A 27,504-nucleotide genomic window follows, 5' to 3' on the forward strand; every position below is an offset into this window, starting at 1 on the left:
ACCTTACACGTCTATTTCAGGCAACAACGAAACTTCGGTATTTCTGCCTTCCCCCTCTAAAACATTCTTCCTCCAGAATTTTTATAAACTCTTCGGTTTTGTAACCCTCATGTCTAAGGCGACGTGTTACTAAAGTTTCGTAGATGAAGGAATTCTTCATTTTTAAAAGTCTCTTTTACTTGTACTATCGCTACATATTCAAAAATTAGCAAAATATCGGAGAACCAGCCTTCCCTTTTTTCCTTTATATCTTGGGAACGGTTAAGATCGAGGGTTTTTCCCTCTAGTGGGTTTAATTGTACACAAAATCACTTTGTTTGCGCATAAAGTCATCCACAATTTCGTGTCACAGTTGAATCGGTTTCCTTATAAGTTAATATTTGCGTCTGCTTAATTTCTTGTTATAGCTTACCTTGATATATACTAATGAACACCCAGACGAAAAACGTTTTGAACGACAATGACCGTCCTTTGCTGAGCTCCTTGTACAGTTCTGGATATGTTAAAGCAATTTTTGAAGAAACGTCTTTGTCCAGGACAAGCGAAAATACTGGAAACATGGTATAAACTGTGGCATACCTGCAAATTCCAAATTTTAACGTAAATATATAGTCCGAATTTAATTTATCATTAATTGGTGAAAAATATTAAAAATAAATTCCAAATGAATAATACATATACCTATATCGAATGCAAGAAAAAGCCTTCAAATCGTTACTTACTAAAATCACATTACTGCATATGGAGTAACTAAAAGCGTATGCCTACTTGATCAGTCAGTTTCACTGAAAAGTAGATAACGATAACTTCATGCCAACTCATGACCCCTCAACCTAACGTATTGGCTTCTAAGTTCAGGACGTAGCTTATTAAGTTGTCCACCGTTAACTCAACAACTATGAAGGTCATATAATAATATCTGACCTCAATTGCTTTCCATTTCTTATTGAAGTTTGCACTGAACGAATTACCATATGAATTACAAATAGAGAATGTAAGAGCAAAGATATCCAATACTCGAAAATTAGCGAATCATATTGTAATGAAAAATGGAAAGCAAATGGGGCCTGAACTTATTTTGTATCATATAATGAGGCTTTCTAATACAATGTTGAGCTTTCTCGTGACTAAGCGGTTAGTGTACGCACCTTTGACGTGGGAGACCCGGGTTCGATTCCTGGTGGGAGCTCATGTGGTTCAGATCCCACATTAAGCTGTAGGTCCACGTCTCAAGCCTCGCTACTGAACGGGATGTTAAACTCAATTCAACTCTAGTACGATGTTAATACATCATCAAAGAATGCACTTGAAGTTTTCCAAGAAAGTCACTGTTAATCACATACAAAGTTCACAATAAAAAAACATACAGCCTCTAGGCAAACCACAATGTTTTTATTAAAAATATTGGTGTGTAATAGTTCTACCAACTAAGTACACCTTTGGCTTCAGACACGTTATAATATAATGTAATAAATATTGCATTATAAGCACAAAACACAAAGAACACTTTGGTATCTTTAGATACCACATACTTAAAGGTCAAGAGTCCGATGAAATTTGTCACTTTATGAGCTGTTTTCGTAAACTCATAAGCATTTTCGAAATAAACCTCTTTGCGAATTAAAATATATTACAATGAAGACACAGAAGCTCAAATACAAGTAACCGCATTCCAAAATCCTTTCATTTGTGTGGTAAGTTCCCTTCACTTAATGCAGGATACGAAACTCCTGATAAAATCGAAACTAGTGGTAATGAAAATAAATTGAAATTATGCATGCGTCAGAAATGAATTTCCCATTGGATCATTGATCCAATTGAGTTTTGTGGATGATTCATCAATTTGATATTCCACTGGACAAGTGGAAGCAAAAGATGATGCACAAAACTACAGAACATAAGTTTGTTACACATCGTTAGTGGAAAAAATTGTTAAGTTTCTAATATTTGAAATTGCTAATTAAAAATCAAAACACTCAACCACATCTAAAACAATCAAAGTTTTCATTTCACATATTTTCAAAATTTCATTCTTACCAAATAGAAATTCCTTGACTCTTAGCAAATTCCCTGACTATTCCCGATCTTCTCAAATTCCCTGACCTTTAATGGTTTTCCAGGTTTTTGGCCATCTTACTTTCTATTAAATTAAATAAATTATAGAAGAAAATGACTATTGCATACAAGCTCTACAAAAAGCCTTGACTTTACTTTATCTCGTCACGAAACTGACATCTTAAAGACTAGGGATGTACCGATAATCGGTATCGGTAATATCGGCCACTTTTGTGGGTATCGGTATCGGCAGATGGACACCGATATTTACGATACATTTTCCGAAATTTTTGAATTTGTTTAGTATTAAGAGTGACTCTTATATTTCATATATTTTCTTTTATACTTAAAGTTAACCTAAATTATAATCAATTGTACAGTCGGTTTCTTCATGCATGGGTACGCCTTTGATTTGCACTACTCGTACTGAACTGATATTTTTAGTCCCTCCATGCCAAAATACTGGTGTAGAAAAGCCAAAGTTCCTCAGCTAAAATCATGGGCACCCGAAGAAAATTTTGTAGGGAGGGCCCATTCCATGGTTGCTATATTACGTCTGGTATGTAATATACGTGGTTTGCTATATTACATTTTCGTGAGCCAGAGCGGGGCTGGGCCACACTTTGCCCTCCCCCTTCGGCGCCCATGGTCAGAATAGCAGACCCGTCATTTGAATTCCAAACGAGACAGAGGTTTCGATTCAGAAGAAAATGCTACGGAAGAATCCCACAAGACGCTCACTTTGCCATTATTTTCTCCTACTTACTGGTTAAAAACAATTAGTTCTAAAGTTAATAAATAGTTTTATCGTTTTCGACTTCGCTTAAATAACCCTCTTATTTTTTTTGGCATATACAGCAACACATGGTTCACCACGCATAAGTTTTTAAACAATAAAAATTTGTAACGGTAGTATCCGTTTGCATTATATGTATGCAAGGACAGCAATTGGGGGGCAGGAGAGGGCAGTTGCCCCCCCCCCACTTTTTTGAAGTGATCTCTTAATGTATATAGTTTCATTTGGAAATATAAAGCTTTCGTACGTATTGCTGGTTCATAGAAACAAAATGTTGCCATATAATATTTGCCGTGGAGTGAATACGTATGATTATTTGTCTTTCCGTGGAGTTAAGAAAGCTACATGAATTTCCTTTTAATTGCCAAGGAAAATAGCCCAAAAATTAACCTTTCGGAGCGGAATAATTCCAGTGTACTTTCATTTCTTCTTACAAGGGTTCAATATGTTGGTTGACCGCTTTGAAATTAATTTAGAGAACATTTTGCAAAACAAGAAAAGTCTTTCACAAATTATTCTTTAATTGCACAAAAATTGACAGTACCCAAAATGTCTTTTCTTTTTTCTAATACTAAGGAATATTGATTAAAAAGAGAGTAAAGAATCAACTTCTGCCATTTTCATAGTTTTGCCTACAGCATTTATAATATTCCGCAGTTACAAATTGGTGGTGAAAGATTTTTTTTTTTTTTTTTTTCATTTTTTTACTAGGAGACACAATCCCCTTTTTGCAGACGCAGCAAAGATCTTTTCGTTCACTTTTTTCTTTGAACAGGAAGCAAGAAAGAAACAGCTGAGAATGCTCGAAGAGCATTGTCAGAACGAACTTAAAAAGAACTATTTTTTCGAAAATTATATGAAATTGTATATTAAATGTATTTGATTAAATTCAATAGATAACACATTTACATCTTTGGAACCTGCGTATTAGGGATCTGTTGAATTAGCTATATTGAGCTGTCATTTTTTATCGCCGAATATATATTGAAAATGAAGATATAACCAGTGGCCACTGGTTACTATTTGTTAACAAAATGTTCACCATCCTCTTAGGTATTGATCAACACCAATATAATCTCTCTATCACTTACGATTCCCGAGATATGGCTTCTAAATATCCCGAAATCGGAACTTTTTTGGCTAATATCTTGGGAACGGTAAGTCATAGAGAGATGCTATTGACGTTGATTAATACCTAAGAGGATGGTGAACATTTTGGTACCAAATAGTGACCGGTGGCCACTAGCCAAATCACACAATTTTCCAGACAGAATTTTAAGATGTTCATGAGCAAGGAATCAAATATCTTCTTAGATCTTCGTTGTTTAAGAGTACAAAGGGCTAGTACATACTTGCGTTGCTCTTGTCAACTTACTTAATAAAATATGAAATACTATACACGGTATTTTAACTAAAATCCTATCCTATTAATTATACAACCTTTCGTCAAACAAAATGTTAGAAACAATTAGGAAAACTAACACTGATATACAAATATTCAGATCATGTCTTGCTCCTCCCCACTTTCGACGTCCAATCGCCGCCACTGTATGTATGTAATAGAGACTAGTAAATGCAATGTAACTATCAAAGCACATTATCACTCTAAATATCAATCACGGATTCTTAGAATTAAGTTTACACTATACAAGTATTTGCTGCTTTTAGTTCATTTTATGTGAGCTGGATTAAATCTAGAGGAAATATATTTTTTGTGTGGAACCTAATATGAAATTCTGTTTTTTGTCTTTGTATGTCTAATTTTGGCCATATATCTAATATACTCTATTATAGTGTTGATCATTTCATTATTATAAAAATTCCTGATAATATAAGAAATGTGTCCAAAAGTATCGGTATCGGTCTCTTCAGTATCGGTATCGGGTATCGGTGAGAAAGTGGTATCGGTACATCCCTATTAAAAATAGCATTCCTCGATAAGCACATTATTTAGTAAAGCAGGCTGAGGGAACAAATGATCAGACACTTGCTGGTAGCTTACTGTTACAAAACTAGTACACTACCCTCCTCCTCCACGAAGTTGGGTTTAGAAGTTATTTATTTTTTGCTTCAAAGAAACTTTCATACATGAGGTGTTTTCCAAAAGTATCGAAACTTAATTATTTTTTCCCGCGTAAACCAATGAAGCGCAGAAGACTTTCTTCAGTAAACGTAGAGGAGACAATCATGCACAGTCGTGAATTTTTTTTTTTTTTTTTTTTTTGTGTGTGTGTGTGTGTCAGTCGCTGGCAGTCGCCCAACGAGTGAAGACGTGTAGTGAGCGGGTGGTCGGATTTGATTTTTGTAAAATGACAGAAAAACTTGAGCAGCGACATTGCATCAAATTTTGCCAAAAGCTTGGCGATACCCAAGCGGAAACCATTCAATTAAATCAGTACATTTAATTTTCAACGAGAATGTGGGCATGATTAGAGTGTCCGTGATATATGATTCAGACTTTTATCGCTAAAAACAACATTCCTGTGTGTCGTCAGGCTTCCTACTCATCCGACATGGCTCCGTATGACTTTTCGAGCCCAAGCTTCCCAAGCTGAAAATGCCACTAAATGGGACTCGATTTGAGTCAAGAAAAGACATCATGCGGAATGCGACGGCATGGTTGCTTACCATTCCAAAAACAGCGTTCCAGAAGTGTTTCCAACAATGGTAGGAGCGCTGGGAGAAGTGTGTGCATTGCCAAGGAGACTACTTTGGACGGGATTAGATTTCGAATTTCTAAATCAACAAATTTATTTTTGCCAACCAAAAGTTCAATACTTTTTGAACACATCTCTAAACAACCTATTTTTACAATTTGGCGCATTTATAAAACGACAGAGATTGTGCTTATTTTCCACACTTATTCCTTAATTTAGGTTTTCCAAATTTCCATATGCACATGAATGGGAGACAGTGGCTGGATATATAATTCAACAAAGAACTGGACGTGAAATTAGCTTCACATAACCTGTACAAAGTAACTGAACAACAAGTCTTGCATTTGTACTGACCCGCAACAAAAAAAAAAAAAAAAAAAAAAAAAAAAAAAAAAAAAAAAAAAAAAAAAACAGCAGAAAGTCAAAGTCCCAATAAGAAAAAAAGGCCGGGTGCAATGGTGATTTAAAAATTTAAAATGTAAAAGAATTTGCAAATCTGAAAAATCACGTTCAACCATGCATTTATGAACTACTGCAGTCTATGTACGAAATGTTTGAGACTGATCAGCACTTTCATTATGCTGAATCAGCACTGTGCATTCCTTATACTATCTGCACCAGTAGGATTCTACAAGAGTATACAACGAACTCTTCTAGCCCTTAGACTTGGTGCAGCAACATCGTACAATATAAGAAATGAAAGTTTCTATGCATGCTAAATGCCACATTTCACTTCTATCAAAACGACTTTGTTTCCAACCAATTAACATGCAGATAGAAATTAACAATTCTACACATGTATTGGTGAACGATAGAGCTAATGTGCTAATAAAAATTCGCAATAAGTTTGCAGCGACTTACCTCACTTGCGCATATAGACATGCAGTTTTTGAAGGAAAATACGAAAATTAAACGCTGTGATTTTAGAAAGATGCGATGCAAGTTTCGGTGTCGTATATGTTTCATTATTAGTAATTATTAGGTAATTTATACCATTTACCAAACAATGTTTGGGTCAACAACAAATCTAGGAGGCTCAAGTGGACAGGTCATGTAACCAGAATGGAAGAAAGTAGGAACGCTTTCAAAGTTTTAACTAAAATCCAATCGGAAAATGACCGTTAGGAAGACCTAAGCACAGACGGGAGGACAACAACTCGTCTGCAATGGCATGGTGCAGCCGAATGACAGTGATATGGTGTATGCCTAGCTCGTCTGCAATGACATGGAGCCACCGAACGACAGTAATATGGTGTATACCTAACTCGTTTGCAATGGCACGAACACTTTTACGAGATTCTGCTTCCACGGTGTTCCTAAAGAGCTCATCTAAGCATGATATTATTGGCTGGTCCCCACGGGACTACCCCTGTAATGCTGTAACCGAAACATTTGACAAACCAACAGCGTCTGGACGTTCATTCGTCATTAATAGCAAAAATGTATTATTAATGTTTTTGGCGACTTGCTGTCAAGAATATCCCAGTTTGAAACTATAGCGAAAAATTACTCGCAATTGTGTGTTCATTATGATGCACTTTCATACGAACCTGTTCAACAACGCAATGCCTCTTGATTGACTGACGGTCAGTTTGTGATATTAAACCGTGTAACTTTAGTCCATCTGTGTTGTTTGTATGGCTGAACTGAGTTTCCCATCAGACGTCAAATGGGCATTTCATTCGCACCAATCTAATATTTACATATTCTGGACGATTGTAAACGTAAAGAGCAATATAACCGTGCTCGCTACAAACGTACAATTTATTGTATATCGTAGTGATTTCTATATAACGTTTTCAGAAAGTAAATGACAAGTAATATAACTAAACCTAACAGATGGTCAAGATTAAACGCTTACGGTCCAACAATAACCAGGAAAGAACTGTGTCAGACAAGGGTTAATTTTTTTAAACATGAAACAGATCATAATAATAATACTAAACAAATAATATTTTCTACTAAATGTTGCGACAGACTTACATATCAACATATCTATAATGATTAATCTATAGATATATACAATTAATCTATAGATATACATTATCTTTCATTTTAGGAATAATCTTTTTTTTTTTTTTTTTAATTTAACAAATTGACGAAATAACAAAATAATGGATTGATGACATCTTCATCTCATATACAGCTTGAATGTGTGTCTGTTGCAACACTTCGTAAAACATGCTTTTTTTAAAAGTAATTTTTGTTCTATGCCCTTCTTGGCACGGGGAGCATAAGATTTATGCTAAAATATAAATATATAAAAGTAAAGAACTAAATGAAATAAACAAATAACTAAGAGCAACACGTTTATTCTCTCGTTATATAAGACCGCATAACAAATTTGTATTGTTGGTTGCATACATACGGGGTATTTGAAACAACCAGAATCGAGCATAAAGTTTGACTGCTTCGTACGCTAATATATCTGGTAGAGATCTAGCTGTATATAAAATTTGGTGGCTCTACGTGACTCCTTTCTATGCGAGAAGCTGATAACCGACACACGCATTATTATTATTTTTATTATTATTAATTGAAGCAAACACTTGACAGAAAACCATAGTTTGCATTTAATAAGATATTGGGGCGCCTTTGGCGGCCAGTACAACAGCAACACGATTTGGGAAGGATTGACAGAGGTCCTGCACCGTTTGCAGAGGGATTTTAAGCCCTTCCTGTTGAAGCAAAGTTACAAGTTTCGCACGTGAACGTGGTGAAGGAAAACGTTTCGTCAATCCTTTAACAAATCCCATACAGGCTCAATAATGTTGAGATGCGGCCACTGAGCGGGCCATGGCAGATGTTCAACCTCATTGTCTGCTCATCGAAGCACTCTGTAACAAGCTAAGCAGTGTAAATGGGGTAGTTATCCTGGAACACTGCACCACCGTCCGGAAAGAATGCTCGAATCACAAGGTTTAAATGGTTCTCCAGAATGGTTCTATTGATCTCGGTAGTGACACAACCCTCTAGAAGAATTCGTGAGCCCAAAGTCTGACACGATACTGTACCCCAAACCATCCCGGATCTGCATTCATGTTCGACTGTGAGTACCAAGCAGTCTGGGTTGTATGCATCAGAGGGGTTACTCTTCCTGTTGTTCGGAAAACAGTGTAGCTGGACTCACCTGAAAATATGACACATTTTAACCCTGGGAGTCCCAAACGGGTCCATTGGACCCATACGACTTTTCGTTTATTAATTACAGAGAAAATTTACGTGAGTGGTCGCTAATATTCCGTGACTTTTTCTTTATGATCCTCCTCTCCCATGTTATGTGAGAAATACTTTGTTCCTTTAAGTCAGGTGCTACATATAAAAATTATAGCATTGTGTACCAGGTGGGTCCAGTGGACCCATTGTATATTTTAAATAGGAATCTTGGTTCAACTTTGGTTTTAATTTACATTGTGCATCAGAGATGGCAGAATTAACGTCAGCGTATTCTTTATTCTTTGTTATCAGTATTACGTTTTAAAATGTTTTACTTATAAAGGATTTTAATGCAGTTTTAGTAAGTTTTCCTAACTAATTATTCCTTTTCTACGTAATGTCTACTGGTTTATGGTGTTCTCCCTGAAACCTCTTCTCAGGGGCATATTATAAATTTCTACCTATAATATATTCTAAATTAGCCAGGGAATGTTTCACTTTAGTCATTGGATTTAGTGTGTGAGGATAATGGCAAGTGGTGGACTTTCCGAAAACGACATACGCCAATGTCTGTTGGCAGAAGAGGAGGATTTTTCTGGTGATTCGATAGATGATGGAGAAGTGGAATGTGAATTATTAGAGTTATCTGCAAGTGAGAGTGATTTTTCTGATGTTAGTGACAGCGACGTGCACGATGAAGCAAACATTGGAATTTAGTACCATTCACTACCAGTGGCGGGTGTGCTGGTGCTGCCAATGTAACTAGAAAGGACCGTGGTCTTACACAGTATGCTAAAAGGTAAGTTGATGATGAGAAATCTGCTTTTTGTCCATTTTTTCGTAGGAACATTCTGGAAACAATTTGCAAGTGGACTAACAACAAAGGTAGGATAAAATTTCCAAAGGGATCATAATTTTCAGTTTTCGGGAAGCAAATATTTGCTACTTGTAATCTAATGTTGTTATTACGTGCATTTAAAAGGTCGACTATTTCATTATGCTTAAAAATTAGAACTTCTGTTTGAGCTCATCTAAAGAAATAGTAATACTGCTAAGTTACCATATTTCTAGTATACGTTATAACTACGATAACTACGAAGTGTATTTTATTATTTCTTCATAAATACAGTGCAAAAATGACATTGTTTAGTATTTCGTTGTTCATTTTCTCCCAAAAATTTAATTATATGGCTAGAAGGTCTCAATATATTACTGTGGGTCCATTGGACCCGACTGGTACACAAAGGTATAAAAATATGTCTGGAGTTCCAGGGTTAAGTCATCCAGTGTCCAGGTTTTATGTTTCTGGCACCACTGAAGCCGCTTTGCAATATTTGTGCTACTGATGAAAGGCTTCGGTATTAGGGATGGCCACAAAGTTCCGGTTCCGGCGGAACCAATTCCTGGTTCTCGGTGATCCGGTTTTTAGAACCGGTTCTGGAACCGGATCTTAGGAACCGGTTCCAGATCTGGATCTGAAAATCCGGTTCCAGAACCGGATCTTAGGAACCGGTTCCAGATCTGGATCTGAAACTTGGTTCCAGAACCGGATCTTAGGAACCGGTTCCAGACCTGGAACCGAAAGCCCCCAAAGACCCGTAAAGGAGGCACAAAGTTCACCTTCAAAAATAATGCAAAGAGGACCGTGCACTTGTGCCTTCTCCGCCCAGACCCGCTTGTGCCCCCAGAAAAAAAATTTGGTCCACCAGTGGGTGTTTAGCCAAATGAGTTGGCCAGTTTGCCTGTTTAGCCAATGAGTTTGCCAGTTACCCAGTTTATTTAGCCAAATGAGACAAGGTGCCGCCGTCTGGGCACCTGCCTGTCGCTTCCACCATTTCATCTAGCATACTGTTCACAGCTTGCCAGCAGCTCGCGTTTAGCGTAGGGATGGTAACAAAGTTTCGGTTCCAGCGGAACCGGTTCCGCGAGGAACCGGTTGTTTTCAGAACCGGTTCCAGACCTGGATCCGAAGAACCGGTTCTAGACCTGGATCCGAAGAACCGGTTCCAGATCTGGATCCGAAAAACCGGTTCCGGAACCGGATCTTCTAGAACCGGATCCGTTCAGACTCGAAAACCGATTCCACCAGGAACCGGTTCTGGCCATCCCTATTCGGTATCGCAACCCTGCCATGGACGCTGGCTTTATGCAGGTATCGACGGACTGTTTTTTTGCGCACACAAGTTTTGTGAGGTGTGTATTCACTTCTGCGGAGATTGCCGATGCGGTGGTTTCCGTTTCCGTGCAACAATCCTACTCAAAGCCCTGACGTTCCTCTCAGACAACTTCCGTTTTCTCCTGCAGTCGCTCCTACTGAATGTGGTTCGTCCTTCCTGTTCATATGCACACGTAACCGTACTGTAGTTCGTGACACGTAACGAAATGTTGCAGTTTTGGACACTACTTAGACGCGTACCTACGATCTTCCCTCTTCTGAAGGCGGGTATGTCCCCCATTATACCGCTCTACTCACACGATTTAACGTTCACTAACGAACCTCTTCTACTGGAGTGACTACCAAGGACCCGAAACACGTGACTCATTGCCCAAATGTATGATATAAACTACCAAATGGCTCTGGTGAGCCTCGCGAACATCCTATGCTATTTGCGCACGTGTTTCAGTTTCAATATCTACTACCTGTAAATATTTCATTGCTATCAATGAAAAGTAATTTTTCTTCATGTTAAAAATTTAGTATTCTGTGCTGAAATGTTCTCCAAACGAGTGCTATTTCTTAAATGATAAAATAACTTTGGTAGGAAGTAAAATGGATCACGCAAAAGAAGATTTCAACTTCGAACAATAATGTCAACGTTGGAGGGCGTTTGCTGCTATCTAACAGACAGATGTAGAACTTCTAAGACCTCTGCAAAACACAAATTCAAAAATTCGCTTTTGTTCAAGTTATCGTGAGGAGCAACAGACAGACGTAAGTAAGGAGTAACGGACGGACGTAAGTATGGATTTACTAACATTACACTAAGTCCCACTTGTGTGATCTTAATAAAGTAAAAGGTGTTTCAGGTATGATGGAAAAGAGAATAATAATGCGAATACAGAAATTCTGCTGGTAATTCATTTCATTCTGATTGCAAATTTCTCTAATGGTATATTCGTATTTTATCTAAACATTTTCGTATTGTAAGAGGCATTACAGTAAATATACTGTCCGCATCTATTTTGAGGTGAATTTCAGTTGATCGCACACAACACTTATCAATACTTGAGAAACCCACACAATCAAGACACACACCCCTCTCCCAAAAAGGCCCGTGGATTCTACTAGGGATGGCCACAAAGTTCGGGTTCCGGCGGAACCAGTTCTCGGAGATCCGGATCCGAAAAACCCGGTTCCGGAACCGGATCTTGAAAACCAGTTCGACTTGGATCTGAAAACCGTTCCAGAACCGGTTCCAGACTTGGATCCGAAAACCTGGTTCCAGACCTGGATCCGAAAACCTGGTTCCAGAACCGGACTTTAAGAACAGGTTCCAGACCTGGATCCAAAAAACCCGCAAAGGAGGCACAAAGTTCACCTTCAAAACCCTGCAAAGAGAACCGCGCCAACACGCGCTTGTGACTTCCCCACCCAGACCCGCTTGTGCCTCCCAGAAAAAAAATGGTCCACTAGTGGGAGTTTAGCCAAATGAGTCTGCCAGTTGCTTGTTTAGCCAATGAGTTTGCCAGTTACCCAGTTTGTTTAGCCAAATGAGACAAGCGGTTCCCGCCTGGGCGTTTGCCTGTCGCTTCCACCATTTCGTCTAGCCCACTCATCACAGCCTGCCAGCAGCTCGGGTTTAGCGTAGGGATGACCACAAAGTTCAAGTTCTGGCGGAACCGGTTCCAGACCTGGATTCGAAAACCTGGTTCTGAAATCGGAACTTGTAGGACCGGATCCGTTCAGAACCGAAAACCGGTTCCACCAGGAACCGGTTCCGGCCATCCCTAGATTCTACCCTCTGTGACTTCAATTCAGGTAGGATTATTACTTATCTCCCTCTCTAATCTCGCCTTATACTATCCTTCTATGATCATCAAATTCGAGCTAAAGGCCTTTCTTCCAGATGTTCTAAAAAACAATATCTACGCACCCTATTGAATTTCTCATAAAGCGACACGCCCAGTTCACTTTAGACAGTTTGATATCCAATTTTCCGCATTAACGAGTATATGTGGAACTACACATTATGCTAAAGAACAAATGACACTGTGAAGCACTCCAATATGGTGCTTACTTAGAAGCTTATACTTACTTTTCTGCTTTTTGATTTTCCTTCCTTTTATCCCACTTTTCTTCCCCCTCTATTTGATGAAAGTTCAGCAAAACTATGACCATTTCAAGATTTCCTTGTATCGATCCCATTTATTGACTTTCAAGAACACTTCAATATCCTTCACAGGGTGTTTACTAAAATTCCAAAATGAAATTTCTGACTTTTTCTTTACCAAATCATAAAATTTTCTAACATTTTGAAGAGTGAACTTGGGTGCGAATTAGGCCGAAGTTTCATCCATGCGATAGAAACTTACTTTGCTTGCGATTTGGTAGCGTCTAAACCCGACCATAGACATTTTTGGTGGTGAATTTTGACGTTTTATAGAACAACATTTTCCAATCTGTACTTACATTTCTACAGATAAAAAAAATCGTGACCCAAAAGCTAAATTTCGTGACTTTTTCGTGACTTTCATGACCATTTTCTGATTTCGTGACTTTTTCGTGACTTTCGTGACCGATAGACACCCTGCTTCATCCCTGCATTATTATTATTATTTTTTTAAATCATCATTCTTGCTTCTAAAGGAACATACTAAAATTAACAACAGGCAAGGTATGTAATTGTCGCATGCTGTTAAATTAAGAAAAAAGGTGCTATGCTAATGTAACGTGTTATTTATTAAGGTGCTGAGCTAAGATGGCGTGTTATTTATTAAGCGCCAAAACTATTTCAGTAAACTCTTGTCACCTTCTTCAGTGGCGAATCTTCAAGTAAAATTGTTCCTCTGCCTCTTGTTATTCTGCAATTAGTGTCATCTTAAATTCTTTTCCATACTTTTGCGCAGAGCTTTCTATAAAATACTGAGTCCGCCAGAAAAATGTATACAGTCTTTGTCATTCTGTATCAGGATACTGGAGTTGACAATTGTTTTTAGTTACAAATTACGTTGTAGTATGTTTTCTCACTCAACGGATGTTGATACTGTCAGTACGGTTAGTGAGATAAGAAAAAAGCAGGTGCAGGCTTGACGTTCGAGCAGCTTAAGTACGTTTTGAAGTGTTTTATCAGGTTTGGGAATGACATCGAAGTGCAGCGTCAGTGGAGAGGTGAGTTTGGTACTGAACCACCAACTCGCCTAACAATCGAACGTCAAGCGTGCACCTGCCATATTCTTATCTCACTAACCGTGTTGACAGTACCGACATCTGTTGAGCGAAAAACCAGGGTGTCTACTAAAATTCCAAAATGAAATTTCGTGACCTTTTCTTTACCAAACCAGAAAATTTCGTAACATTTTCAAGAGGGAATTTGGTACTAATACACAATAACACACTGAGCAAGGCTATGTGATAATATGTTTAAAAAAAAAAAAAATCACGTAACAGTTTCAACCAGGGTGGAAAAAAATCATGATTTTTTTTTTAAAAATCATTTTTGTTGATTTTTTTGATTTAAATCGATTTTTTTGATTTAAATCAAATCTTTCTCCTCGTATAACACAAGTCGCGAACTGAAGAAAAAGCATTAGGAATTAGTATTAAATACTAATTATGCCATTTAAGTGAAAGTATTGGGGTTGCATTTTGAATTATCCCCAATCGTTAACCTATATCAATCCAAAACAATGTTTCTTAACAATTTTAAATTATGGCTCTTTTTAAAGGTAAATTATAGACTTTTAGTCAAACAGCTACAGCACCATCCCTATTTATCCTAGGATCATGGTACATACATCACTCTCTTTAGAATAGAACAGCTTTTGAAACGGTAACATTCGCATTTCCTTATGTCCCTGAAGCGGGAAATTTTGAGAGTAATCGGCATATTTTTTTAAACTTTTTTTTTTTTAATTTTGATCCCCTCGGGATACCCCTGTGTTATCACACAGATCTCAAAATTAACTGGGAAATAGTAAGGGGTGTACTAAATTTCAAGCTTCTATCTTCAATAGTAAGGGTGAGGAAACTATTTAACAATGAGCTACGAGCATTCCCACAATGCCCCAGATGACCCGGATGTAATATAAAAATTTCCTCAGACATCCCTATTTATCCTAGGATCATGATTTGTACATTATTCTCTTCAGAATAAAACAAATTTTCAAACGGTACCCTTCAAATGCCTCCATCATGTATCTGGGGCGGGTAAATCACGAAAAAAAAAAAAAAGGAATTTTCTGTTAAAAATTTTTTTTTTTTAAATTTTTACCTCTGTGGACTCCTCCCCGTGTTTTAAAGCAGATATCTGAAACAAATCTGAAAAATACTGAAAGGTTCACTGAGTAAATGTGCGAAATTTCAATCTTGTCGGTGCAAAAGTAAGCCCACGAAAAATTATATTCTCCAAATACCCCAGATTCCCGGATAAAACAGAATCTCAGGTAACAGTTTTCTCCGACATCCCTATTTATCCTAGGAGCATAGTACGTACATCATTTTCTTGAGAATAGAACAGCCTTTCAAATGGTACCATTCATACTACTCCATCTGAGACGGGAAAATCACGAAAAAAGCTATTTTTTGTTAAAAATATCATTTTCTTTGAAACATTTTTGCCCCTCTGGACCCCGCTGTTTCCACGAAGAGATCTAACAACATCTGAAAATTATTAAGGGGTGCACTGAACGAGTGTGCAAAATTTCAGTCTTCTGAATGCAAAATGTAACCCGCCAAAAAGTAATAATACGCATACCAAAAAATATATTTTTAAATTTATGACGTCATCACACACTATGCCTCAACGCAGAAAGGCGTGAAAGCATATGTAACGTGTTCTAAAATGCCTGCAGTCTTGAAAAAAACCAAGTAAAGAGCCTTATTGGTACTTTTTTAATCGAATAATGAAGATTCTACCCTATCACCTAAAAACAGGTTATATAATTTAAAAGGTTAAGCATTACGGAAAAAGTACAGCAACATTTATCAAAATGACACTTTTTATCACGAAAGTTACTGATATTTGGCAGGGGCCTATTTTTAAAAACTCAGAACTAGCTTGCGGCATGAAATACATAAATTTCGCCTAAAATTATAAAATGAACAAAGAAAAGTGGAGAGGGAATAGGACCCTTCTAAATACGCCCTATTATCTGGCAACAAACAAACAGACACGCACAAAAAAGAATTTTCGTCTTAAATGTCGATGGTGATTTCCCCGTTGGAATAGTTAACGATTTTAAAACCCAAACCCAATGTTACGAAAAGAAGAAAGCAGAACTACTCAGTTACCTGTTCAAAACGGGATTTTCCCTAATCATCCTCTGCATGACACTTGTTTTCATGCTATTCTGTACATTTGAGTCTCATTGTATTATGATTATTAACTTCCATAATCGAAATAACAGAACAGAAACGGGATTTTACTTATTTTCACTTTAAATTAATTTATTTCGGAATTCGATTTAAATCAACGATTTTTATTAAAAAAATCAAGTGATTTAAATCTTGATTTAAATCGTGATTTAAATCAGACTGATTTAAATCAATCCACCCTGGTTTCAACACAATAACTGTGTCTTCATCAGACTTCCACTCCTTCTCTGCTTTGGAGGAGGAGGAGGAGAAGGAGTGGAAGTCTGATGAAGACACAGTTATTGTGTTGAAACTGTTACGTGATACTGTTTTTTTTACATATTATGACATAGCCTTGCTCAGTGTGTTATTGTGTATTAGTACAAAATGGAAACAAGGCCTGATAGAATAGTTATAGGGAATTTGGATACGAATTAGGCTGAATTTTCATTCATGCGATAGAAGCATGCTTTGCTAGCGATTTGGTAGCGTCCAAAGCCGACTATAGAGCATTTTGGTGGCGAATTTTGATGTTTTATTGAACAAAATTTTCCAGTCTGTAATTATATTAGTACAGATAGCAAAAAATCGTGTCCCAAAAAACTAAATTTCGTGACTTTCATGACCGTTTTCTGATTTCGTGACCGATAGACACCCTGAAAACCGTACTACAACGTAATTTTAACTGAAGACACGACACTATAACACTTAAATTTCCGAACAATTGTCAATGCCAGTATCCTGATACAAGATAACTAAGAGTGTATACTTTTTTTTTTTTTTTAATTCGGTACTTACTGATAATTCAACGTTAATTCTCAACTCAAGCGAGATACAGCTAATGTACTGCTAGGAATAAAACTTTTTGCACCTTTTAGCAAGTTAGTGGAATAATTCGTTACTGAAATTTAATACTGTCATACAAATTAAAAATGGAAAAAAGCCATTTTGCACGAAGATTCGCGATCTGAGAAATGTGACAAGAATTCACTGAAATCGTTTTGACTTTCAATAAATAACAACGCATTGGATACATATCTTTTTTTCCTTACATTAAAACTAGCAATTAATACATGCAAAATACTTTGAAATTACTTTATAACTCACCCGACCATCAGAAATCCTTGATAGAGAGCAACGGATGAAAAATAAAATACGGAAGAGAATACTGCTTGCATTGTAGAAATGATAAGGCCTCTGTGGATGACGAATTGACTCAACGATGCAGATCTCTTATAGCTACGTCTTCCATGCACCAACAATAGCCGTGCCAAATACTTAAACTGGGGGATAGAAAAGTCTGCTGCAAGGGAAGCCTGTTTGCCTTCTTGACCCACAATTCCAATTCCTGCGTCCGCTGCTTGGATCATACTCACATCATTGCCTCCGTCTCCCACAGCAGCCGTTCTCTTCCCTGTATGCTGCTGAATGAGTCTCACCACTTCGGCTTTTTGTGTTGGAGAACACCGGCAACACACAACCGCCGGACACGCACATGCTAGTTCCATGAATTCATGCTGATAATATTTCAGGCACACCTTTCAAAGAAAATCATTATTAATATGTGAAACAACGAGAAAGGATCACATCACTATGTATAAAAATGTAAATGTCTCCGATATATATATATAATACTTTAAATGGCGAAGTTAAAGAACTATACTTTGTCTCATATTCATAATGCATGTAAGAAACACAAAAATGACGAAAACTCTACAAATTATTAGTATATAACGTGTACTGTACTCATCATACTGTATACTGTAATCTTGATTGTATTACTGTAGGGTTCCAACTGATCTGCAGAAATCTATTTCCCTGACTTTCTCTGACCTTTGACAGGAAATTCCCCTGACTTTCATGACATGTGTCGGATGACGTTGACATACAAATGAGGAATAAATAACGGTGAATGTTTATATATGAGAACATTTATTCTATAGACAAATAGTAATCAAGTGCTCATACGTACATTCCAATTACCTTCCTTAAAAATCTGAACGTCCATTATAATGGTTGGCTAATCTGAAATTGGTATACAATTACTGCTAGAAAATATATTTTATAAAATTCCCCTAACCTTCCCTGATTTCCAGTTTTTTTTCCCCTGAACTTCCCTGACCTGCACCATTTTCCCTGACTTCCCTGATTTCCCTGACCAGTAGGAACCCTGTACAGAAGATTCATGAGAATACACTTAGTTCAGTTTCATCTTAATAGGTGGCGTGAATATCGTACATCAATTTTTAGATTTACAAAAAATCGTTTTCTTCTAAAAACTACGCATGAGAATATATAATTTTGTTCAGCTTAACGAGATCTATCAATTGGTATATATATATCTCACATTCGGACTTTTTTCTTCGCATAAGCTAATCATATTGTAGAATTTTACTGTTACCAGTGAAAAAGATTCTAGTCTCTGTATGTAGAATTGTCCGTTTTTTATAACTTTTTCTGAAGCAGAAACAACTCCAAATAAAATGCTTACAAGGAACGGACATGAACGTGACATCCGGACATCTGAATCAAACCTAGTTCATTCGATAAAGATAACAAAGACATGTTCATGCACAAAAAATTAGGTGCCATGGACAACGAAGTAAGTCCCTGGGTCCCATTAACCCTGTTAGTATAAAGAAAATCGTAGACTCGCAGTGAAATGGTTATTGCATCAACACTGTTCATTGGAAAGTCATGGTTTATAGTTCATTCTCTTCAGCATGAAACAAGCTTCCCCGAGTTGCTATGTATTGGGGTCCATAACGCACTTGAACAGGGAAAATTGACAGAATGTCGCGAAAATTTCCTCCAGAAATCCCTCCCATCAACTTTGAACCCCTCTCGAGTGGCCCCGGGTGAAAGCACGCAATCCAAATGTATCTCGAAAAATACTATAGGAATAAGAAATGCGACGACAAGAGATGTTGAACTGAATAGTAACACGAATTCCCTGCTTTTAGTCGACATTTAATTTCTCCGTGAATATGATTTTCCTCTGTTAATATTGATCCTAGGTATTTGAAACTATCCACTTTTTCAAAAGTATTATTTAATATTTTAACGCATCCATAGTTTGCTGTATTCCGGTCCCGACGCACTTCCATGTATTTAGTTTTATCTGCATTTACTTCTAAACCCATGTCCCTGCAAGCGTTTAATAAGATCTCTGCATTTCTTTCTATTGTTCTCCTATCATCACCTATTAAATTTACGTCATCAGCATATGCCATAACCTGGTGAATATCGTTCAATTCTAGGCCCTGGTTGCTATCTTTGATTTTCCTTATAGCGTATTCCAGAACGAAGTTAAATAATAATGGCGACAACGCATCTCCTTGTTTCAGGCCATTTTCGACGTGAAAGCTCGTGGACAAAAATTTTCCTACCCGGACTTTACTTTGGGATTTATTTAAACATATCTTAATTAATCTAATTAGCTTTCTCGGTATTCCAAGTTCTGTAAGGACGTTGTATAATGTTTCTCTCCTAACAGAGTCGTACGCCTTTCTAAAATCAATAAATAGTTGATGTACCGGGGTATTGTATTCCCACTTTTTTTCGAGTATTTGTCGAATGGTAAATATTTGGTCGATAGTTGATCGATTCCGTCTAAATCCGCATTGATAATCTCCAATAATTTCATCTGCGTATGGGGTCAGTCTTGCTAATAGAATATTTGAAAGAATTTTATAGGATGTTGACAGAAGAGAGATGCCTCGATAATTATTACAGTCAGTTTTGTCGCCTTTCTTGTGAATTGGAACAATGATTGATTCTTTCCACTCTTGTGGCAATTCTTCCTTGTTCCAGATAAGGAGAATGAGGTTGTGTATCTTGTTCCACAATTTTTCGCCTCCAGCTAAAATTAACTCAGCCGGAATTTCGTTTACACCCGGAGATTTGTGTTTCTTTAATTTCTTTATAGCAGTTTCTACTCCTATTCGGTTGGGTTCTGGAATATACGGTTCTGCGGTGTGTATCTCCTTTTCTCCACGCACACTAGTTTTCGGTTGCGTGTTAAGCAAGTCGTCAAAGAAATCTTTCCATCTATTTAAGATGCTATCCGGGTCTGTAATTACTACTAAGCTTTATTTATAACTAGCTGAACCTGTGATATCTACACAGCGCATCATTCACATATGAGCATGAATCTCCTTGTCATTCCTCACATCTGTACATGTCCCTTTACAGACACAGGTGAAGGACGTCTTGATAAAAATCGGCAAGGGGTACTATAAAGGGGGGATTTTTTTTAATTTTTTTTTTCAATATCTCGCACGTTTGCAATATTTGAGCCTACTTCCAATTGGAGTTTCTAATAATTATTCATGTATTATCAATATTTTCTTTCTTCTTGCATGCAGTATGTAATAATCGAAAACATTACATACACAATTAATTATGTCACTGATAAATTGGTAAAACACTCCAAACAATAAAGATTCATCTTAGACTGGAGAAATGGTTATCCTTCGTTTTTATTATCATTTGGCCATGAAATAAACGCCTGAGAGATATACAATTCATGCATACAAATATGTGGTGCTGGAATGTATAACTCGTAGGATATGATACTTTTTTAGAATTTCAATATTTCCAGTGTACCTCTAAAGAACCTAATAAAGAAATAACAACTCTTTTTTTTAATGTTCAATTAGAACTGGACAATCCACGCAAAATTTGCAATCAATCAGTGAAAACGGCATCTTTCTAGAACCTATGGTTCTCAAGAACTCACTGTCGAAAGGATTGGTTACAAACATATAAACTTTCGTTGACTACATACATATAAACGTAGCATTTTAATACATAGATTGTTTCTAAATATAATCACCGCTCGCAATCTCTCTGTGAAGTGTTGTGCACTTTCAGTAAAAAAATCAGGAGAAAAAGAAACAAAGAGTTCTAAAACAAGAGTAATCATTTTAAATTTTCTATTAAATTGTATAAATTTCGATTTAACTTCCCTGAATTTACTTATTATACAAATCTAAATCTCATACTGAAAAATAAACTATCAAGCATTTGTCAGAATTCTCAAGCATTTTTGTATATAGAAATATCAATACATAATAATGTTTTCTGTATAACACTATTTATTTTTCCCTACCATCGTAATAGAAAAAAATCAATAATCGATAAGAAAGATTTGATTTGAGCAATTACCTCTAAGGAATCCCCTTTAATAACTAAAGCGCAGTCTTGTTTCTTCCGGAAGGCATTTAACTCTAAATGAGCATCAGTTCGGGTAACAACAGATTTAAACACATGTAAACTCTGGGTTCTCGATACAAGCCGAGAACTTTTCGCTATACATGTTGCTGTTTCTAGTTTGTCCCCAGTCAACATCCATATCTAAAACGAAATAAACAAGTATTTTATTTTCATAAAATCAAATACACTCAATCAAGAAAACAATATTTCTAAGCAAAAAAATTATGCATTTTTAATACATTAACGTACGCATTGTAACGCACAACTGTCAATCATTTCAGGTTTTAATCTTTATCGATATAGAACAAAAATGGTATTAGACGGCGACAAGCTCTTTTCTGTAATCAATACAGCGTCTTAAGGAAACATATCATCACCTGCAACACTCTACTGAAACCAAAACTGGTTGATATTTACTGCTATTTCCGGCTTCAACATTGATTTCCATGGAGCAAAAAACGGTAAGAAATATTGAGAAGCGGTTTTCAGCAATCGATTCAGCGTCCCAAGAATAGATTCCGAATCTTATGTTAATCCACTATTTAAATCGGAAGTGACGTCTCCATTAAATCTCAAACAATGAATCAAATCGGAAGTGGTAGAAATCAACTATTTTTCAACGTTCAGACGCCCCCTTTATTCTCAATCAATGAATCAAATCGGAAGTGGTAGAAATCAACTATTTTTCAACGATCAGACATCCTCATTAAATCTCAATCAATGAATCAAATCCGAAGTGGTAGAAATCAACTATTTTTCAACGTTCAGACGTCCCCATTAAATCTCAATCAATGAATCAAATCGGAAGTGGTAGAAAATCAACTATTTTTTAACGTTCAGATGTCCCCATTAAATCTCAATCAATGAATCAAATCGGAAGTGGTAGAAATCAACTATTTTTCAACGTTCAGACGTCCCCATTAAATCTCAATCAATGAATCAAATCGGAAGTGGTAGAAATCAACTATTTTTCAACGTTCATCGTTATAGAGCAGAAACGAACACAGATAGTGACATTTTTAAAAAAAATCGGTTCAGCGTCTCAAGAGAACGTACCATTACCGCATGCAACACTACCGAAACCGGAAGTGTTTGAAATATATTACCACTTCCGGTTTCAATATTCATTTCCATAGGGAAAAACTGTAAATGACATCGAGAAATATTTTCTGGCAATAAATCCAACGTCCCAAAAATATATTTCATCTCCTTCGCAGACTCCCCTATTCGAACCGGAAGTGGTAGAAATCAATCATTTCCGGTTTTACCGTCCGAGGAACAGAATCTGTCTTTGATCTTATCGTCCTATTGCAACCAGCAGTTATATATGTACTATTTCCATTTTGAGTGCTGAATTTACATAGTTTGAAAGTTTACCGTATTTCACACTGTGAAACGAAACTCACTAATTATAAATACAATTAAGATTCTTAGATTTGATTTGCGTGGAGTTTATATATTTACCGAATTTTCAACTACTGTATCTTAGTATAATATGGTTTATAATTTGGGAAAAAATAAACTTCACGCAGATCAAAGGTAACAATTTTAATTTCATTTATATAGTAAACTTTGATGAAGTCTGTTATATATTATTATTGGAGGAAACGACTACTGCAAAGAAATCTAAAAATGAATCAAGGTGATATATTATTCCGCGACAAACAATACTTAGTAACCTGTTTCGTGTCGATTAACAGAAGCCTTACGCAACTGCACCAAATCCTTATTCCAGTAAATATGTCTGCTGAACTACACTGTACCTTGATTCCAGCGTTCCGTAATAATTCCAATGTAGGCCTCACTCCATCCTGCAATCTATCTTCCACACCCGTTACACAAAGGAGTTCCATTTCTCTTTCTAAGCTCTCCACTACGGCTGCTACTCGTGCTGCTCGGTCCGAAACACTCATCCTTGCTGCATTATACCTTGTCTAACGAGAAAAAAGATTTTTTAAAAAATTATACAACTACTAGCTGACATATAGCTGACTTTAAATTTATGTGGTGATAACTGAGAACTTTTGAGATATTGTTTAACGGAGTACAACAGTACAAGGGACTGAAGGACGACCTATTTCAAAGGGTATATACAAGTACCAACAAACAAGAAAAAACAAAAAGTGAAGTACTGCCTAATAATTTTCAAAGCACACAAACATTAATTACTTGCTACAAATTTCTCACATACACATTTTTCTCATTAATCTTTATATATATAAAAATAGATGTGTGTGTGTGTGTATGTTATAGCATAATTCTGGAACGCTTCGAGCAATTTCAATCAAACTTGGTACAAATATTACTTATGGTCTAAAAAAAGAGTACTGTTGGGGTAAGACCCCCCTCGCATACCTAAGGGAGTGAGGGGAGAAAAAAATGATCGAAACTGACCAACAGAGATGTCAAATCCAGTTTTCGAGGTCCATGAGCTGATTGGAGAGTTTTGGTGCCCGTTAAGCCCAAATTCAGTCCCACAGTGAACATAAGACCACCACCCTAGCACACCTAGGTGAAGTAGGAGGGGTGACATCGAAAAATGATTAAAAACGACCGATATTCGTGTCAAATCCATAATTTTCGGAGTCGCTCAGATGAACAATGATACTTTTGATGCCGTTTCAATCCAAATTCAGCCCGCATTAGTACTCCTGAGATGAAGATGGTACAAATAATTGGGAATGATCGGTATTAGTGTCGAACTCATAGTTTTCGGTTTTCCTATGTTCATTGGTGACAGTTTTGTTGCCATTCAAGTCCAAGGTCAACTCCTAGTTGGGGAAAGACCCTCTAGCTCCTAGAGGAAGATGACAGGGTTTGCCCAAGTGGGCCCAGCCCAAAAAAAACCCCGCTTTTTTCGAGCTGGACCCACCTGAAAAAACCCACTTTAAAATTCACTTGAGTTTTTGACCTTTTTGTTAGTATATTACTGGTACAACTAAGGTGATCACATTGAAAGTGATTTTTATCAGATCTTGGACTTTCCTTGGGCGAATTAGATGCTTTCATGTTAAAGTATACAACATTCAACGTTAGACCTATATAAAGTTCTGAATGCACTGAACGGATAAAAAAGCTTACTTTAGCTTGAGATAATTACAGAACAAATTAATGTACGGATTGTGTTTATAGCCTACTTGAAGTAAAATATGCAATTTTATATTTTAGAAAATACTTTCCGTGAATAGTGTGCTCGCCGACTCGGTGACGCCGGGAGACGTTATCCCCCATACATTTGACGAGTTTAAGATCATAGGTGCCTGTACCAGCAGTAAATATGTAAATACATTTGTATTATTTCATACATATGATGGTAACACCAGTATTCTTACGTAAAACTTTGTTTTCCAAGAACAGTAGTGTAGTTCCATCATTAGTTGCTACTCTTCAAATAAGCATTCTGTAGAATCAACACCAACAATAGCGTAGAAATTCTTGTCAGATTTAAGAAGCTATGCTCGAAGACTATGTAACTCTACTATTTCAAGTGCTAAATTCAAATTTCCGTACTAGTGGAAGTGTCGATGTACAGTAAAGAAAGCTGCATTTTCGAGGGAAAAAAAGTCGCGAAAGTAGTGCTCGGGAAATTCCCGCAATTAAATGCACACAGCATCGGAAGTGAATACTTCAACAATAAAACTATTTATTTTAAGCTGAAAGATATTTAATTTCATTTAAGGCAGTTTGAAACACTTACTTTATAAAATGTGAATTATCTCTTTGTTCATGGTTTTAAATTCATTTTCAAGAAACAACCGTCTTGCTAGTGCTCGGGAAATTCCCGTAATTGAACGCGCAAAGTATCGGACGTGAACTTCAAAAACAAAACCATTTATTTTATGCTGTAAAATATTTGCCATGAATGATATCTTTGTTTTAAATTAATATATTTGGTATTCATATTTGGCGAACGTTACTAAGGCTCCTGGGATGAACTGATCTACACTTGTTCGTTTGTCTGCCTGTACCGCACACACATTACAGGGTACAACTTTCGGTCTTAAATTTTCAGGGTACAAGCACGAGACACACTAAATTTCCTGTATAGATTTTGGCAGCATACCAATGCAAAATTTCAAAATGGCGACTTTTTTTTTTTTTGTCACACTACAAGGCGCAATTTTGGGTTTTTTGGTCAGAGTAGAAACACGAGACACACTAAATTAGCTGTATATATATTTTGACGGCCATCCAACGTAAAATTTCAAAATGGCGGCCATTTTTCAACTAGAGGGTATCCACGCTACAGGGTGCAATTTTCGGACTTTTAAGTTTAAATTTTGAGGATAGAAGCGAGACGTTCTAAATTTGCCATGTAGATTTTCTCCGAGATTGACTGTTTTGAAAAATAACATAATATTGTTGCAAGTTGCGACAATGACAATCTTGAAATATAAATCAAATCTGAACACTTTTACCCCAAATACACTGAAATATTTCGAAAAAATCCAATTAAACCCGAAAATACCAGAAAAAACCCATGTGGGCCCGGATGAGTTGGGCTTTTTCAAAATACCCGGGTTTTTTCAAACCTTGGGAGGTGAGGGGAACATTTAAATAAGAAACGACCATATTAGTGTCGAATCCGCAGTTTTCAGGGTCGCTTAAATAAATAGTGACACTCCAGATGACGTGTAAAATTATCGAAAACGACCGATATTAGTATAGAATCATTAGTGTTTAGCGTCGCTAAGTTAATTGGTGGCAATCCTGATGTCGTTTAATTTACAATTCAGCCCGCAGTAGGGGCAAAATCCTCTGGGCACTCCTAGGGAGGAGTGCGTAGGGTAGACAAAAATGATTTTTCTTTTGAAAATATCGATATTAGTGTTGAATCCATAGTTTTCGAAGTCATTTAGATAGTGATATTCCAGATGATATTGAAGTAAGTTTACCCCTCCATCAGTACCCGGTGGGAAGTGTAAAATTGTGGCAGGGGAAAATAACTGAAAATTACCGATATTAATGTCGAATCCATTGTTTCCTGAGTCACTGAAATGAATAATGACGTTCCCAATGCCGTTTAAGTCATCTTTATCTACAGAGGGCGGGGCAGGGAAGATGAAAAATAAAATATCAAAACTTACAAGAGATTTGTGTCGAATTTATAGTGAGATTTATGTCGGAAACAGTCTGAGAAGTTCGAAATGACTTTTGGAAGATTTGGAAGCTAAGTTTAAATTTAAAAAAAAATTCCAAAAAATGAAGTATATGGTTCTCAAATCTGAAACTTGTTTGGGACGTTGTCTATTATCTAGTCTCTATGTAGACAAAAAATTGAAGGTGAGTCTCATTTATTTCGTTTCAAAATGTCCATTCCAAAACGGACATTTTTAGGTTTCCAACATCAATGTTCAGAGCTTTCTCCCCGACGTTCTAAAGTACGTCTCAATGTCAACAGAACACAGAATGTTGTCCATTCCATTGTCTTTCATATGGTTTTGGTTTGAACTGATTATCTTTAAAACCTAAAAAGTTACAACGTTTAACAGAAACCTCTGAAAAGTGCAAAATATGCTCAGACGCCTATACAAAATGGCCGCTACGACAAAAATGGAAATGGAAATATTTGAGTTTTACGTCCCAGGGTTATGCCGGTGGCTAAAGGAGACGGTGGTAATGAGTAATGAATGAAATGGTGGAATGAAGAAAGTTGGAGGAAACGGGAGAACCCCGAGAAAACCCACGCACACGGTGTTCATCCACCACAAAGTTCACTTGGCGAGGGCTGGGATCGAACCCGGGGCCCCAAGCACCAGAGGTGAACCCGCTACGACAAAACCTGCGCGGCTAAAAAATAAATGAATACCCGTTTTCAACTCCCAGAATATGGTACAAACTTAGGTAAAAAATTAATCAAAAACTAAACTTTGTCAGCAATTATCATTGGTAGATTTCATATGGAGTGACCCAGTAGCAGAGTACGAAACAAGAGAAGAGGAAGAAAGCAAGAAAAAGAAAGAATCGAAACACAAGAAACAATCTCATTTATCAGCAGCTGTAAAGCAATTGTTAACAATTACAGTATACGTCTCTTTTTTCTTCACTACATACTAACTAAATTGTGTCAATGTTCTGGAACAACTTCGTACCCCAAGCTAAAAATGCAC

General features: G+C 36.8%; 1 protein-coding gene across 4 annotated transcripts in view; it reads right to left on the reverse strand.

The window, feature by feature from the left end:
• The window catches only part of LOC145671200 (putative phospholipid-transporting ATPase IIB), a 252,247-nt gene that overhangs the window by 12,387 nt on the left and 212,356 nt on the right, over window positions 1–27,504 (reverse strand). For all 4 annotated transcript variants that reach the window (XM_081740065.1, XM_081740057.1, XM_081740074.1 and 1 more), the window contains 4 exons: window positions 23,158–23,328; window positions 21,347–21,535; window positions 17,285–17,715; window positions 413–579 (listed from right to left, as the gene is read on the reverse strand). In XM_081740065.1, the coding sequence (XP_081596191.1) occupies window positions 413–579; window positions 17,285–17,715; window positions 21,347–21,535; window positions 23,158–23,328 (958 nt within the window). The remainder of the gene's footprint in view (window positions 1–412; window positions 580–17,284; window positions 17,716–21,346; window positions 21,536–23,157; window positions 23,329–27,504) is intronic.

Source organism: Thermobia domestica, chromosome 2 (genome assembly GCF_964235325.1).
Source record: "Thermobia domestica chromosome 2, izTheDome1.hap1.1, whole genome shotgun sequence".
NCBI classification, from domain to species: domain Eukaryota; kingdom Metazoa; phylum Arthropoda; class Insecta; order Zygentoma; family Lepismatidae; genus Thermobia; species Thermobia domestica.